Raw genomic sequence first — 15,627 nt, forward strand, 5'->3', positions numbered from 1 at the left:
GTCTGGTTGAATTGGGGTTTAGTCCTCATGTCTTGATGCAGCCCTGACCTTGTTCTGCCTTGCTGCTTAATTAAAAAACTAGTTTAAGGTGTCCTGTATATGTGATATCTTTTTTTCCCTATATGAAGTCATTCAACAGAGCCAATTAATCTTTCAGTCATTTCTACACCCCCCCCCCCCCCCCCCCCAAAAAAAAAGAAAAAAGAAAAAAAAATCCACATGCATACTACCCTTCAGGGCTAAGCCCCGGGTGTTTCAAATGTCTGGCTCCGCCTCTGTTGACGGGAGGTAGCTCCTCGCCGAGAGAGGCCCACGGCAGGGGATAGAGAGGCAGCGGGATGGCGCCTTATGTCCCCGGGACGGCGAGTCTATGGCTACGCGTGTGAAGCACAACACAGTGGTGGGCGGAGTTGGGAGCTCTGCCCATCTGGGGTAGGTCCCGATTCATCCCGTCTAAGACGAACCTCCAGTGGAATTTAAGAATGGTGACTGCCGCTGGCCCCCTCTCCTTTTTCTAGTTGGCATCAGAATGAAGAGGCCGACAGGACTGCGACAATCCTGTTGGTTTCTGCACCGTTTGGACTTTTATATCGTGGCGGATGCCACTGGACTGTTAATGTTGTGTTTTATTGCTTTTTATTGTGTTACCCCCTTGGCCAAGGTTGTTTTAATTCATTTTGCATTTTTAACTATTTAAATATAATAAATTATATTTTAATTATACAGTTTTTAATCGTGTGCTTTCCCTTGGCGGCTCCACTGCTCTGTCCGTTTGGAGGAAGGTTTCCTTCCCTTAGAAAAACGACACTGTGGGAATAAAATCACCTTCGCTCCGTTACATGTGAAAGGGAGCTAATTAGTAAGAGTATTGTTACTCTCCCCAGGAGTAGTCCAGCAGTAGAAATCAGTCCAATAACAAGGTGTGTAACATCTAGCAGGGTGACAGAAAAACCCAGGGTAACTTCTAAGGACCTCAACGTCTCTCTCACATTGCGTTTTTTAAACATGTTTCCATTTGTCACTTCAGTCTTTACTCTGAAATACAGGAAGAGAAATCGTGGCTGAAACAACTTCTCATGAAACCAGGGGTGTGGTCCAACAGTCAGTTTTGGTGAGGAAGGTTCCTAACTGAGAGAAGTGACCCAGAAGTATCTGTGTAGCAGCCACAATGAATCAAGATCATGAGCTTTATTAACTGATCAAAGTCTCTTCTTTCATCTTCTGTATTATTCAGTTTGCATTGGTAATGCCCATTATTGTAATGCTTTGTTAAGATGAGCAAAACTTTCTTTTACTTTGGGTTAGCTGGGATAAGTGATGGATGGAGGGAATTTTACTTCAGCCACAGAAATCCTAAACAGGAAGGAGGAGCAGAGTTACAGTGGATCACTATCCAGCAGGGACACGAGATTTATTTCAATTTCTTGGCAAAGAGTGAGATTTACTAAGTGGGCAAATTATGGTGACGATACCGTTCAAGAGTGATCTATTAATAGTGCACCAATTTACATTCAGAGATGCATGCAGCCAGTTCATTTCAGCATTAACCGGCTTTCTACCAACAGCAGCACAAAAACAGCAGATTTGATCATGGAGACACTGAATCTGCTAAACTAATTAAAACATTGTAAGTTCAGGTCTTCAGTTTACGTTTCTTTGTGAAAACAGCACAGCAAAGGAGACTCTGTGACGTTTTGATATAAGGGATAAATCTTCTGACTGAACCTGCTGGGACTGTGTGAGGTCCTGAGGCTAAGAGTAAGGATTTATCCACAGGAGAGCTGCGTTCTTACAAACCATCCCACTGTGTAAACCTGACATCTGTGGAACAGCTGAGCTGTATGATGTGTACAAGGACACAAAACATTATTTACCATCAGATCCCGAGCCCTCCATGTGTTAATCAAGACACTGCTGCTGTGCTACATCCATAAATAATGAATAAATTAGGAGCTGAAGCTAAAAGGACAGTTTATTTGTACCATCTTCATGTCAACACATTCAAGAACATCACAGATGAAAGAAACATTAAAAACTTCCACACTACACAAAGCTAGAAAAATAGTTTCTTCCTTTCTGTAGAAAAAAACAGAAACATCAAACACCTCCAAGACTCTCTTTGAAAGAACTAAAAACCTTTATTCTCATGGTCCAATCATGAGTGAACTCCCCGATGAAGCCTTGTGTGCTAAAACATGTCAGAGTTTAAAGGTTAAACATGAGTTTCCAAAACGTTTTGCTGGAGAACAATGAACTATTTGACTGAGTTTCAATTATTTACAGACGAGCAAAACCAGGACAGAGAAAAAAGGACAAAACTGACTCAGTAAAACGACAGAAAATAAGATCCCATGTAAATCTGTATTATGTAGAAGTTCAGCCCAGCAACCAGTTCAGTTCAACACAAGTTTAAATGATTCTATCTGAACTCTGTGGAGCCTGATCTCAAGCTTTTTGAGTCTGACACTGAAACCAGAGGATCTTTCTGTCTCTTCAGATTCACTGTGATCCAGTGATGGGAGTGATTTCAGCCCTGAGTGATCACGCTGATGTTTGCACAGAGCAGACAATGAGGTGAATGTTTGGGCACATTGGTAACAGTGAAACAGTTTATTAGTAACGTGGGATCGTTTGTGTTCGGAGTATGAACTGAGATTCCTGAAGCTCTTGTCACACTGGTCACAGCTGTAGTTTCCTTCCATGTGTGTACGTTCATGATTGTTACGACTACATGAATCTGAGAAGCTTTTGTCACAGTGTCTGCACTTGTGTGGTTTCTCTCCTGTGTGGACTCGTTTGTGTCTTTTAAGCTTACATGCAGTGGTGAAGGATGACCCACACTGATCACAGAGGTGCTTTTTAACCCCACTGTGAATCAGTTCATGTCGTTTTAAGTCACCTGATGTGGTGAAGCTTCTCCCACATTCTTTGCAGTATTTCAGTTTGTCTCCAGTGTGTCTACGTTGATGTGTTTTTAGGGTGGCTTGCTGACTGAAAGTTTTTCCACAGACGTCACAACGAAAGTCTTTCCCACCACCACGGTGATGACAGGGTTGAGAACTGGATCCATCTGTGTCGCTCTGCTTCTAAACAAAGACACAAAGACAGTGTAAGTCAGTCCTTCAACATTTTTATCCTGAACGTCGCCTGAAATAAAGAGCATCTCTGCAGACGTCCAATTACATTTGACTGTTTCAGTTAACACACTCAGTTTACTGGGCTGCAATAACTACAATACTACCACCATAATACTACAGTAATACTAAAATCATAACTGACATGAAAATCTGAATAATCAGTCAGAGCTGCTTTTCCATGCAGTAGAATTGCTAACATGCTAACACAGTTTAATGAGCAGAGTTGTTCCAAACAGTCAGGCTAAAATGACAAGATAACAATATAAATACATACCTCACAGTAACTGCACTTGTAGAGTCTCTTTCTGGTGTGGATCTGTTGGTGTTCTCTCAGGTGATGTGGAGATTTAAAAGTCTTCTCACACAGGTCACATTTATAAGGTCGTCCCTCAGTGTGGGTAAACATGTGTTGTTTTAACTGTGTGTGAGTTATAAACTGTTTGCCACACTGTTCACAGCAGTACACATCATGTCTGGTGTGAATGCGTAGGTGTATATTTCGGCTTCCTCTCTGGCTGAAAGTTTTTCCACAGATGTCACAGCTGTATGCCTTAATTCCAGAGTGGGTAACTAGATGACTCTGTAAGTGGCTACTGCGAGTAAAAGCTCTGCCACACTGATCACAGCTGTACGCTTTAACTCCACTGTGGATGAGTTGGTGTGTTTTTAGGGAATCCTTCAAGGAAAAAGACTTTCCACACAACTCACAGCTGAACGGTCTCTCTCCAGTGTGGATGACCTGATGCTGTTTTAGTTTATCCTTCCTAGCAAACTCCTTCCCACACTCGTCACAGCTGTATGCCTTAATTCCAGAGTGGGTAACTAGATGATTCTGTAAGTTCCAACTGTGAGTAAAAGCTCTGCCACACTGATCACAGCTGTACGCTTTAACTCCACTGTGGATGACCTGATGGTGTTTTAGATTAGCCTTCAAAGTAAAACCCTTCCCACACTCGTCACAGGTGTGTGTTTTCTCTCTCTTTCTTCTGTGAGGTTTGTCGGCCTCCTGAGAGCGCTGACTTCTCGCTCCATGTTGGTCCTGCAGTGACAGAGATACAAACAGAGGCAGTGAGTGAAATGCAGTCGTAGAACAAACTCAACCTTCAAACTCCCTCCATTAACACTAGTTTTAAACCTGAAGGTGGAGTGTGTCACCAAACACCTTAAAGGTCTCTTATCCCCACCTGCTGGTAGTTCTAACACATTACATCCAACCTGCTGTTAAAAATAATTCATGACTGTTCAAACACTAAAATCATGCCCATCCCTCCTGATTGTACACACACACTTTTATATTACTTTATAATTTATATTATTTTGTTGTTTCTAATACATATTCCTATATTTTGTATAGATTTATACATAATTATTTACTGATAATAAATCCTATGTTTGTTTATTTGTTTATTCAAAAAGAACCCCATTAGCTTCCACAACAGATGTTGCTCGTCTTCCGTCAAATACAATCACATAAAATATTATACAATAAAGTGGATTCAAGATATCCACATGATTTGGCTCTTACATCCACAGTGAGGTTTCACAATTGTTAAAATATAAGCAATCAATAATAATAATAATAATAATAATAATAATAATAATAATAATAACAACAACATTGAGGCACATTAAACAAATTTCAAAAACAAACCATCTCTTACAATATTTACAACAACTAAAAGTTCTGTAAATCGGCTTTTAAATGTTCAGTGAAGTTTTGAATAGTTTGAATAATTCTCTAATTTTATAAGGCAATTTATTCCACTTAAACGTTGCTCTAAATATAACAGTTTTACAAAAAGTTACTTTTAACCCGATGATTTACTAAATTGCAGTTTGTTGAAAACTGTGTAATATGATTATGTATTTCATCTGGATACTGCAGCTGAGCATGAATAAATGTGTTTAACAGAATTGCTTTCTTTATAAATACAAGTAAGCCATAGAATATTTTAGTCTGTACAGGAAGCCAAGAAAGTTGATTATGCATTTTATCAATATTATTATAGCATGAACATCTTAACACTAATCTGGACGCCTTATTCTGGACTAACTGAAGTCTGTTAAGATCTGTCTTATTAGCTGCTGACCAAATGATTGAACAATACTCCAGATGAGACATTACTAGTGCATTAATGACATCTTTCATAATTGAAGAAGTGATACACAAAGAGCATTTCATAGCCATAGCTATGCCTTGTCCCATTTTCTTAATAACAGAGTTGATGTGCTGAGACCATGAAAGGTGGTGATTTATGGTAACTTCTTATGAGCACCTGCAATCGTTCTGGTGCTGTGACATGAAAACAAACGCTGACCCGAGACTCTGGCACACAGTTTTGCCTCTTTTGATCATTTTAATGTGTGATTAGTGCACAATCAGGGTGCCTTTCATGTAGGCCTGGGCTATATCATACCGTTGACGGTAATACCGGTATAATGTTGGGCAACGATAAGAAAATGAAATATCACGATAGAATATGGGTAAAACGCGCATGCGCAGTGCTTTTGTTTTCATACGCACATGGAGGAAAAAACATGGCGGTGACAGAGAATGAGAAGGGTGAAAGCGGATCGTTGAATGAAACAGATGAACCAAATCAATTTCAAATTCAAATTTTATTTGTCACGTACACAGTCATACACAGTACGATATGTAGTGAAATGCTTGGACAACTGCTCGTGACCTAAAGAAAACAAAAAAGGAAAAGGCTATGAATAAGATAGGAAATAAATATGAAAAATTAAAAAGGGTAAATTTAACTAGGAAGGAATAAAATATAAATTAAGGTTAAAAATGAAATAACTGTACAACACAAATTAGAATGAAGGGTAAATTTAACTAGGAAGGAATAAAATATAAATTAAGGTTAAAAATGAAATAACTGTACAACACAAATTAGAATCAGAATTGGTTTGTAAAAATGCTGCAACTTCAGTGGTGTGGAACTGGTTTAGCTTTCGTACGTCAGATACACAACAAACTCTATTTGTGGTAGGACATGCTAGCAGGCCGTCGTTATTACCGTGTTTTTTGTGGAGTTGTAAAGTATTTTGTCTCGCGTCAATTATATCATCAGCTACATCGTTATCGCAAATTTTCAAATGTATATCGTGATAAATATTTTTGGTCATATCGCCCTGCTCTGTCTGTCACCTTCTGTGTTGAGCTCATTGTTTCCTCTGTAGTGGCTGAGCTGAGTCCAAGTAGCTGAAAATGTTCCTCTGCTCTCCATCAGACTCTTCTCCTCCTGCTGATCAGCTGGGACACAAAACAGATCTTTGTTAGGCTCCACACTGCACTGAAGAGTCAAAGGGTCTCATATGTTCATCTGACAAGTAAAAGAACACATTTTTGCTTCCCGAGGTGGGAAACTTGTAGGAAACAAACACAAAAGGCTTGAGCACCGATACCTGGCATTGCTGGCATTGAAAGATGCAATGCCAGCAATGAGGATTGTCAAGACTAAAACAATCATTAAGCAAAGACAACTAATCCCCACCACGATTTTTTGATACGGGCAACCGCCCGTATCAAAAACCGCTACTGTGTGTGTCACAAGTTAATCTGGCTGTAGGCTATGGTACTTGGCCAGAGGTTGCGCTGGTTGACTCGACTCCATTTGAGTGCACACAAAGTAAATTGCACGCTTTAGTTGTGCAGCGAAAATGAAAATCGCCCATATCAAAAACCGCTACTGCTTATACTACTGTGCTGTGATGTCGCTCGTAAGGGTGAAACTCATTGTGAAACGTTTGAGAACCACTGCTACAGAACAATGGAGATTTCCGTTATATGGTAACACCCTCAACTCACGTGACGCCCAGAATTGTACATACTGATGCTCGAGAGCGCGCGTGTGATGCAAGTATGTGTAGAGTGTTGAGCGCGTGATCAGTGGTGAGAAAAACAACTCACGAAACTTGACCTTTCTTTACTCGTGGCTCACTTGCACTTCTAATCTATTCTTTTGCACACACGCACACACAGCCAGCTGCTGTTTCCTGTTTTGCTACACTCTGGAGAGCCTCGCCTTTAACGGTCTCCTCTCACAGAGAGCAACAGAAAACTTAAAAAAACTCGAGATTGACTGAACTCAGTTCAAAGTTACCTTGACACTTACCTTTAGATGTGAGAGGTAGCGATGGTCCGCTTGAAGCTAACGCTCCGGTGCGTGTGTGAAAAAGATCAACATACTGCTTCAGAAGCACCGTGTCGAGGCTTGATTCGTTTGGCCAGAGTCACGTGATTAGTGACGTCTGAAGCTTCATTTAGAACGTACTTTTTTAAAATTGAACTTTATTGAAACACAATAAGTATACAACATACAAACACATGAAGTTTACAAAAGAACAGAACATGAACATACAAAATCAGGGGTAAAAAATTATCTCATCAGTATGCGCAAAAATCAACATATATATATTGTTCTGAGAGCCTTTTTGTTGGTTGAGTCTGATATTGATTGTATGTACTGTTAGGTATTTTAGTACCATGGTAGCATTTACTGGATATTGTTTTATAGTGACATTATGCAGGAAAACTCTGTCATTCAATAAGGCCCCTTTGTTTTAGTTATTTTTCTCTTTGACCCAAGAATTGATGTGTGAGAATCACAGGCTGGTACAAGGTTGAAATACCACAGAGATCACTCCCTCAGCTACATTAGTTTCTTAATCTTTTAGACGCCTGTTGAAGGCCAAATGGTTTGTTTCAGATTTCACTAATGTAAGAACTCTTTGTTTTGTGCCTTGAAAATATGTCGCTGAGATAATCACAATTGTAGCTGAACTAATAAACTACACAAAGGATGCTTCTTCACCCAAGGGCAGGAAGACGCTCCCTTATCTTGGTCTGTACTGGTTTAAACTGATAATCTGCTGTCTCATGAATTTTACCCTCTATATAAACTGTTGTACTTGTGAATAAAGTTGAGTCAATTTGGGAAGACAATCTAAAGCAGTCTCTGTTTTCTTGTTCTCCCAAGCTGCTCCCGAGCTCGTACTAACACGCTGAATGGCATGCTTGAATATTGCTTGAGAATATATTTGACTGTGTTACAGACTAAGGGACATTCTCTGCTGATAGGTGAAGGTACATTCTCTGCTGATAGACGTCCACGCCTCGAAGGAAGTCGATCCACGGATTAGGCCTTGGAAACCGTTTCCTTCATGTACTATTCCATATCCTTCTAAAAAGGCAGAAATATGGTGATTTATTAATAAACTTACATTTATGGATAAAAAATTAGCTCCTCTACACAGAGATTCTGGAAGAATTTAGCAGTTTTGTTATTGTCCATATTTTAAGGGAGTTTTCTTAATGATGGGAAAATGTTTTATTCTGTTTCTTTAAGTTCTCCAGGAAGAATGATAAATGTTTTTTTTATAAAAAAAAATTGTTAATACTTTTAGCTAAATATTTTATTCATAAATGTAAGTTTATTAATAAAACACCATATTTCTGCCTTTTTATAAGGATATGGAATTGTACATACAATCAATATCAGACTCAACCAACAAAAAAGTTCTATTGTTCTGAGAGCCTCAAAAATTCACATATACAGTGGGGCAAAAAAGTATTTAGTCAGCCACCGATTGTGCAAGTTCCCCCACTTAAAATGATGACAGAGGTCAGTAATTTGCACCAGAGGTAAACTTCAACTGTGAGAGACAGAATGTGAAAAAAAAATCCATGAATCCACATGGTAGGATTTGTAAAGAATTTATTCGTAAATCAGGGTGGAAAATAAGTATTTGGTCAATAACAAAAATACAACTCAATACTTTGTAACATAACCTTTGTTGGCAATAACAGAGGTCAAACGTTTACTATAGGTCTTTACCAGGTTTGCACACACAGTAGCTGGTATTTTGGCCCATTCCTCCATGCAGATCTTCTCGAGAGCAGTGATGTTTTGGGGCTGTCGCCGAGCAACACGGACTTTCAACTCCCGCCACAGATTTTCTATGGGGTTGAGGTCTGGAGACTGGCTAGGCCACTCCAGGACTTTCAAATGCTTCTTACGGAGCCACTCCTTTGTTGCCCGGGCGGTGTGTTTTGGATCATTGTCATGTTGGAAGACCCAGCCCCGTTTCATCTTCAAAGTTCTCACTGATGGAAGGAGGTTTTGGCTCAAAATCTCACGATACATGGCCCCATTCATTCTGTCCTTAACACGGATCAGTCGTCCTGTCCCCTTGGCAGAAAAACAGCCCCGTAGCATGATGTTTCCACCCCCATGCTTCACAGTAGGTATGGTGTTCTTGGGATGCAACTCAGTATTCTTCTTCCTCCAAACACGACGAGTTGAGTTTATACCAAAAAGTTCTACTTTGGTTTCATCTGACCACATGACATTCTCCCAATCCTCTGCTGTATCATCCATGTGCTCTCTGGCAAACTTCAGACGGGCCTGGACATGCACTGGCTTCAGCAGCGGAACACGTCTGGCACTGCGGGATTTGATTCCCTGCCGTTGTAGTGTGTTACTGATGGTGACCTTTGTTACTTTGGTCCCAGCTCTCTGCAGGTCATTCACCAGGTCCCCCCGTGTGGTTCTGGGATCTTTGCTCACCGTTCTCATGATCATTTTGACCCCACGGGATGAGATCTTGCGTGGAGCCCCAGATCGAGGGAGATTATCAGTGGTCTTGTATGTCTTCCATTTTCTGATGATTGCTCCCACAGTTGATTTTTTCACACCAAGCTGCTTGCCTATTGTAGATTCACTCTTCCCAGTCTGGTGCAGGTCTACAATACTTTTCCTGGTGTCCTTCGAAAGCTCTTTGGTCTTGGCCATGGCGGAGTTTGGAGTCTGACTGTTTGAGGCTGTGGACAGGTGTCTTTTATACAGATGATGAGTTCAAACAGGTGCCATTCATACAGGTAACGAGTGGGGGACAGAAAAGCTTCTTACAGAAGACATTACAGGTCTGTGAGAGCCAGAGATTTTCCATGTTTGAGGTGACCAAATACTTATTTTCCACCCTGATTTACGAATAAGTTCTTTACAAATCCTACCATGTGAATTCATGGATTTTTTTTTCACATTCTGTCTCTCACAGTTGACGTGTACCTCTGGTGCAAATTACTGACCTCTGTCATCATTTTAAGTGGAGGAACTTGCACAATCGGTGGCTGACTAAATACTTTTTTGCCCCACTGTATATGTATGTGAATTTTTTTCGCATACTCATATAATTATTTTTTTTTTTTACCCCTGGTTCTGTATGTTCATGTTTTGTTCTTTAGTAAACTTCATCTGTTTGTATGTGCATCCATCTCTGGATGCCTCTGGCTCCTGGGGGCTCTCTCTCGCTCTCTCACTCTCTCTCTCTCTCTCTCTCTCTCTCTCTCTAACACACACTGCAATATGACTGCTGATTTATGTATCTGTGGATTTTTCTTACATGTGCAGTGGTTGTCAATACATTGTGTATTTATATTTGTAAAATATATTTGTAAAAATGTAATCAGGAGATAGTGAGACATAGACTGTGACAACACGAATTTGACACAGGGGTCGAGGGGACACGAGAGAGAGAGGGAGAGACAAGATTAGCTGGGGAAATATACATGGATACACATGACAGACATAGAATGAAACACAGGGAGGATAACGTAAGGACGGAGCTTTCCTCTCTTCAGGAACTCTCTCTGCAGGAGGGGGAGATACAGGAGAGGTGGAGGAAGATCTCAGCCTGGGCGTCTATTGTCTTATGTAGTCTGGAAGATGAGTGGATGGTGGGGTGGGTGCAGTTTTCTCTGTGGTGGGGTTGGGTGGACTGTCCCGGGCTCTGTGGGGCCGGGAGGCGCTGCTGCACTGGGCCCGGTCTGGATGGGCCTGGGCCCCCTTTCCCTGGCGGGTCGCGGAGTATGGGGGTGCCTACTGGGGTCAGCGGGGGAGCTGGCCCCAGGGAGGGGTCACTTGCCCCTCCCTTCCTTCCCTCCCCATCTCCAGCTGCCTCCCTCTTCCCGCTCCACCACAACCACCCACACATGCAGGGCCTTGGAGTAGGGGTATGTCACCAGGGTGCAGAGGAGGCTACCCCCCCCCCCCCCCCCCTCTGTCCCCTTCTGGCTGCCTCTGCCTCAATTTTATCTCACAACTTAGACATTCACATTACTCACACTCTCATTACACATACATATAGGATCTTGGGGGTGGGCACGATACACGGAGTCCAAAGTACCATCAGGGTGTACACCCCACCCCTGGCGTCGTTGCCCACCTCTCAATTTTAAATACACGTAGACATTGAGGGCTAGCAGGAGGGACCATGCGCTTACCTGCTGCTCTCTGGCAGGTAGCTCCATGCCCTCCTGGGTTTTAAATGCACCTTAGAACACACATGCATCAACACTACAATGAGCGGGTGGAGGGAGGTTTGGAGTCTTCTCTCACCCCCGTTCTCTGCGACCTGCTGGAGCGGGGGGGCTAGGAGGAGGAGTTGGCCATCCGACTGCGGTCTGGAGTGTGGGGCCTCCCTGCTGCTGCGAAGTCGGGGCGGTCTGCCTCTCCCCACCGCAGGGAAAAGGGTAACACCACCTGGGTCTGGGTGCAGTTCCCCCCTCCAGGAGCAAGGGTACCTAGACCCGGTTTGTAGAGTACGCTTGGGGAGTGTGATCGTGTGTACAGCGTCTCTTTATGTCTGTCTCCACGTTGGTTGAGTGTTGAGTAAGTGTATATGAGAGCATGAGGGTGGGAATGGATGTTTGTGTCTGTGTGTGCCTGTATGTCTGTGTCTATATGTCAGGTTGGGTATCAGACACCACCTCTCTGGGGACATCTCAGGCCCTCCAAGGTTTGGAGGCCTATCTCCCCCCACCACCACTTCCCCTGCCAGTGGCAGATGCCCTCAGACATCGGTGTGTTGGTGGTTCTTTGTGTCTGGGGATGGGCGTCCAGGTACACGCCGGCTCACTCCTTGGCGGCCGCTTATCGGGGCCTGGAGCCTGGGGCTCGCTCGGGCCACTTCGGAGGTGGGGTGCCCCCGGCCTCTCGGCCTGGGGCTCGGTCACTCAGGCACGGCTGGCTGCCGGCGGAGCTCACGGGCGCGTCACTGCAACTCCCCCTGGCTTCTGCTCCGCGGCTGCTGAGTGAGCCCTCATCTGGGACTCTCCTCAGCTCTTTCTGGGACAGTGGCGCGGCTGCCCCTCTGTTGGTCTTCCATGGTCTCTTGTGTTCTGGGGGCCTCTGGATGTCTGGAGTTTTGATCTCCTCCATACCTGCTTCATGCCCTGGAGGACGGGGCTGTGGCCCCCCCACACCCTCTAGCAGATTATTACATGAAGGAACCTTTTAAAAAAACAAGCGCGTCCATGCTCACAGGTGTACACACGGGTGATCACACCCACAAACTACACCCTTTTTGGCTCCTACCTCAAACCACACTGTGTTCTGTTGATCTTATGTGCTGCACAATAATGTTTAATATTTAGTATTTACTGTCATATTCCCATATATCATTGTGATGTTGTTTATTCTATTACTCTTGTTCTCTTCTGCTTGTTTTCTTTTTTCTTTCTCAGCAGGTGATCCAGGTGATTGATATATGCATTTTTTGTCTTTTTTTTTTTCTGCCCATTCTGTTGGTTTTTGTTTTTTGCCCTTCTCCCCCGTCCCTCTTCTCAGCTGTTTCTCTTTCCCTCTTTCTTTCTCCCCTTCTTTCCTCCAGTCAAGTCTGTCCCATATTCAGCAAGTGAAAATAAAATAAACAATAAAAGGTGAATCAAATGGACCATTATGGCAAGGCTGGGATGGTCAATTTGGTAAAGTAAATCCGTTGGGCATCTTTCTTTGCCTTTAGACAATAATTCTGATGGCAAAAGAGCCAAAAGGGACAGGCAAAAAAACAACAACATAAGGACGGAACAGGCAGACGAGACACAAAGACATAACAGGGACACACAAAGGTGAGGGAGACTTAAACCCAGAGGACACAACAAACACACGCTGAAGACACGATGCTACAAACATAGTGGGGAGACACAGACATGAGAGTAACCTAAATAGATAAAACTAAACAGGGAAACAGAGAACACAACCATAGAACTAACTGAAGGTTTAAGTCTCTACTATACAAACCAGAACATAATACAAACGGGCATAAAACTCAAAATACCGGCCCGTGACAAAAACGAGCTTTCTTCATTTCTTTCATTTGTAACTGATGGTGAGTAGTATTTCTAGTACATTAAAGCACATCCACAGTGTTTCGTACGTCTCTTTATTTTTTTTATTCTAATTTGAATTGATATTACAGCACTAGTGTTTTTTTTTTTTTTTAAAAACAAACGATGGAAAACATGAGATGAAACGCAAATTCACATTTGAAGTGTGTATCTGGATTTACTTTTTTATTGCTGTATAATAATCGACACGACGTTTGCAAATGGTGGTAGATTTTCCCTTTCTGGGTCCTTGTCCATTAGGTTCCTCTTGTGTCTCCATCCTCTGTGTCCCTCTTTGTGTGATCGTTTTTATACGTTTGTGAGTTTGTGTGTGCGTGTGTGATTGTTGTTGTTTGCTTGACAAAGGCAAAGTGTGCTTTGCAATATTACACACAGTAAACCAGCCCAGAGTTCAAAGTTCAAAGTTTGTATTTCTTCATAAAAGTTCAAAATAAAATATTTACTACACATTTCAGCCAGTGTCAGTCTCTGTTTCACTCTCTAACTGTGGCTTAAGTACATAAAACATTCAAGAATCTGATAGATTAATAATATCAGACAGAATGTGTTCCCAGCACTCGATATCTCCCATTTGTGGTCTACTTCTCCTAGTTTTACATATCAACTGACATTATTGTCTACATCACCAGCACTATAGAAGTGAGTGGGCTATTATACCATAGTGCATGTTAAGGTAAATACTGCACAAAAAGTAAGTAGCATCTTGTATGAGATGATTAGGGTAAGCAGTAATGTGTATGTGAGCCTAAAGAAAAGGAATTTAAATACACCAGTACCAGCTTCAGATCATATTGTATATTATATGTTTATACTTCTTATAATATGTCATCTGTCATGTTTATATGCAGTGACAATTGTACATGTGGAGTTGTGCTCATATTTGGTTTTTACATTCAGTGTATCATTTGTAAAATGTTGATATATTTTTCTTTTATTATTGTCTTGTTTGTTTGCACGTGCTTGTAAATACAGCAAATATTTACAACCTTTGTTTTTTGAAGAATGTTTATGTTTGTGGCGATGAAGCTATCTGGCAACATGAACCTCATCTTCATGCCCATCATGTGGCTATGGTACAGGATTTAGGTTTAATGTGATGCATATGCAGGTTACAGCCGGGGAATGGCAGTAAGCTGTGGAGTGATTTGGCATGTTCGAGTACTGTTACTCTAAATTCTCTCACATATAACATGATAAAGCCCTCTTACCCAATGTCATGGAGTTTCACAGGTACACAGAGTCAACACTAAGTCACATCAAAGAAGCCAATGATGGTGAAATGGGAAGTTGATGGTGTCATTATACATATCCAGGAATATGTGGCTGAGGATAGTTGTCATGAAAGGTGTAGGAACATACCCCACTACCAACTCAGTGTCAAAAGAGTTATGTTGGGAAAAAAGAGTGTTCAGATTTGCAGCTCCTTCCTCTTGAAATCAGCTGAAATCAACAAAAACTGAATGAGCTGATCTCACTTAATAGACTTAAGGAGATTTTCAACTTGAATGACTTGGATGCAGCTATTTCAGCCTGCAAATGTTTGACCTGAATATTATTATGTTTTTTTCTGTCATTAGACACTTTTCATCACTTTTCATCATGTTCAAGTTTTCCTTCTTTATAGATTCTGAAGTTTTGGTTGTTTTAGTTTCTAATTTTTATGGCCTGTATTTAATGTACTTAATGTATGTATTTGTTTGTTTGTGTATATGTTACCAGTTTATGCAGCTTTATTGATTGTTTTGCTTGAGGTTTTTTAATCTGATGAGTTTTAATTTCCATAGTAAAATAAAATAAATAGGTGCATTAAAAAAACAAAACAAAAAAAACTTTCAAGCTGAGACGCAGACGCTTCCTGTAAGGTGGAATAAAGATGAAGTGAGATGGCTCACACAGTAAACTTTATTATCCAGCTGCTGTGGATTAACACATCAGCAGAATTTATTTGTTAATTATATTCATAGAGAGAATTAATTGGCTGAGATTTTTGGAAAGTTGTTATTATATCTCTACCAAATGTCTTTATAGGGTTCATATAACACCACATGGGCTTGTCCAGGAGCTGAACCCGGGAGCTTGCACACCCAATCATTACCCAGACCAACAAGCCACAGAAACAATGCAGTTTTAGCAATGTTGAATGTTGGAGCAAATACATGAAACACGACAGAAGAATGTATGAAAGAATATCTTGAAAGCCGATGCTAGCTAAATGTCCTGCAGCTGTGTGTGAGGCATTCAAGGAACTTATGTGGCGAGAAAACTGTCTCAAAAGAGTGACAAATGCCTACA

At 41.6% G+C, this 15,627-nt stretch overlaps 3 protein-coding genes across 5 annotated transcripts in view; 2 read left to right on the top strand and 1 right to left on the bottom strand.

Annotated features, from left to right (window-relative positions):
- The window catches only part of LOC147322338 (uncharacterized), a 99,688-nt gene that overhangs the window by 31,790 nt on the left and 52,271 nt on the right, over positions 1 to 15,627 (top strand). The window lies entirely within an intron of this gene.
- LOC147322339 (uncharacterized) overlaps positions 1 to 15,627 on the top strand; it is a 60,106-nt gene that overhangs the window by 1,381 nt on the left and 43,098 nt on the right. The window lies entirely within an intron of this gene.
- LOC147322340 (uncharacterized) lies at positions 1,709 to 7,370 on the bottom strand. Its single transcript, XM_086306859.1, has 4 exons — positions 7,262 to 7,370; positions 6,295 to 6,399; positions 3,412 to 4,176; positions 1,709 to 3,086 (listed from the first exon to the last, which is right to left on the bottom strand). The coding sequence occupies exons 2-4, from the start codon at positions 6,310 to 6,312 to the stop codon at positions 2,394 to 2,396; spliced, it is 1,476 nt and encodes a 491-aa protein (XP_086162985.1). The 5' UTR covers positions 6,313 to 6,399; positions 7,262 to 7,370; the 3' UTR covers positions 1,709 to 2,393.

This window comes from Aulonocara sp. 'chitande type north' Nkhata Bay, linkage group LG9 (assembly GCF_057382095.1).
Source record: "Aulonocara sp. 'chitande type north' Nkhata Bay isolate Kocher_YH1m ecotype deep benthic linkage group LG9, A_spYH_male_GT1.1, whole genome shotgun sequence".
Lineage (NCBI taxonomy): Eukaryota > Metazoa > Chordata > Actinopteri > Cichliformes > Cichlidae > Aulonocara > Aulonocara sp. 'chitande type north' Nkhata Bay.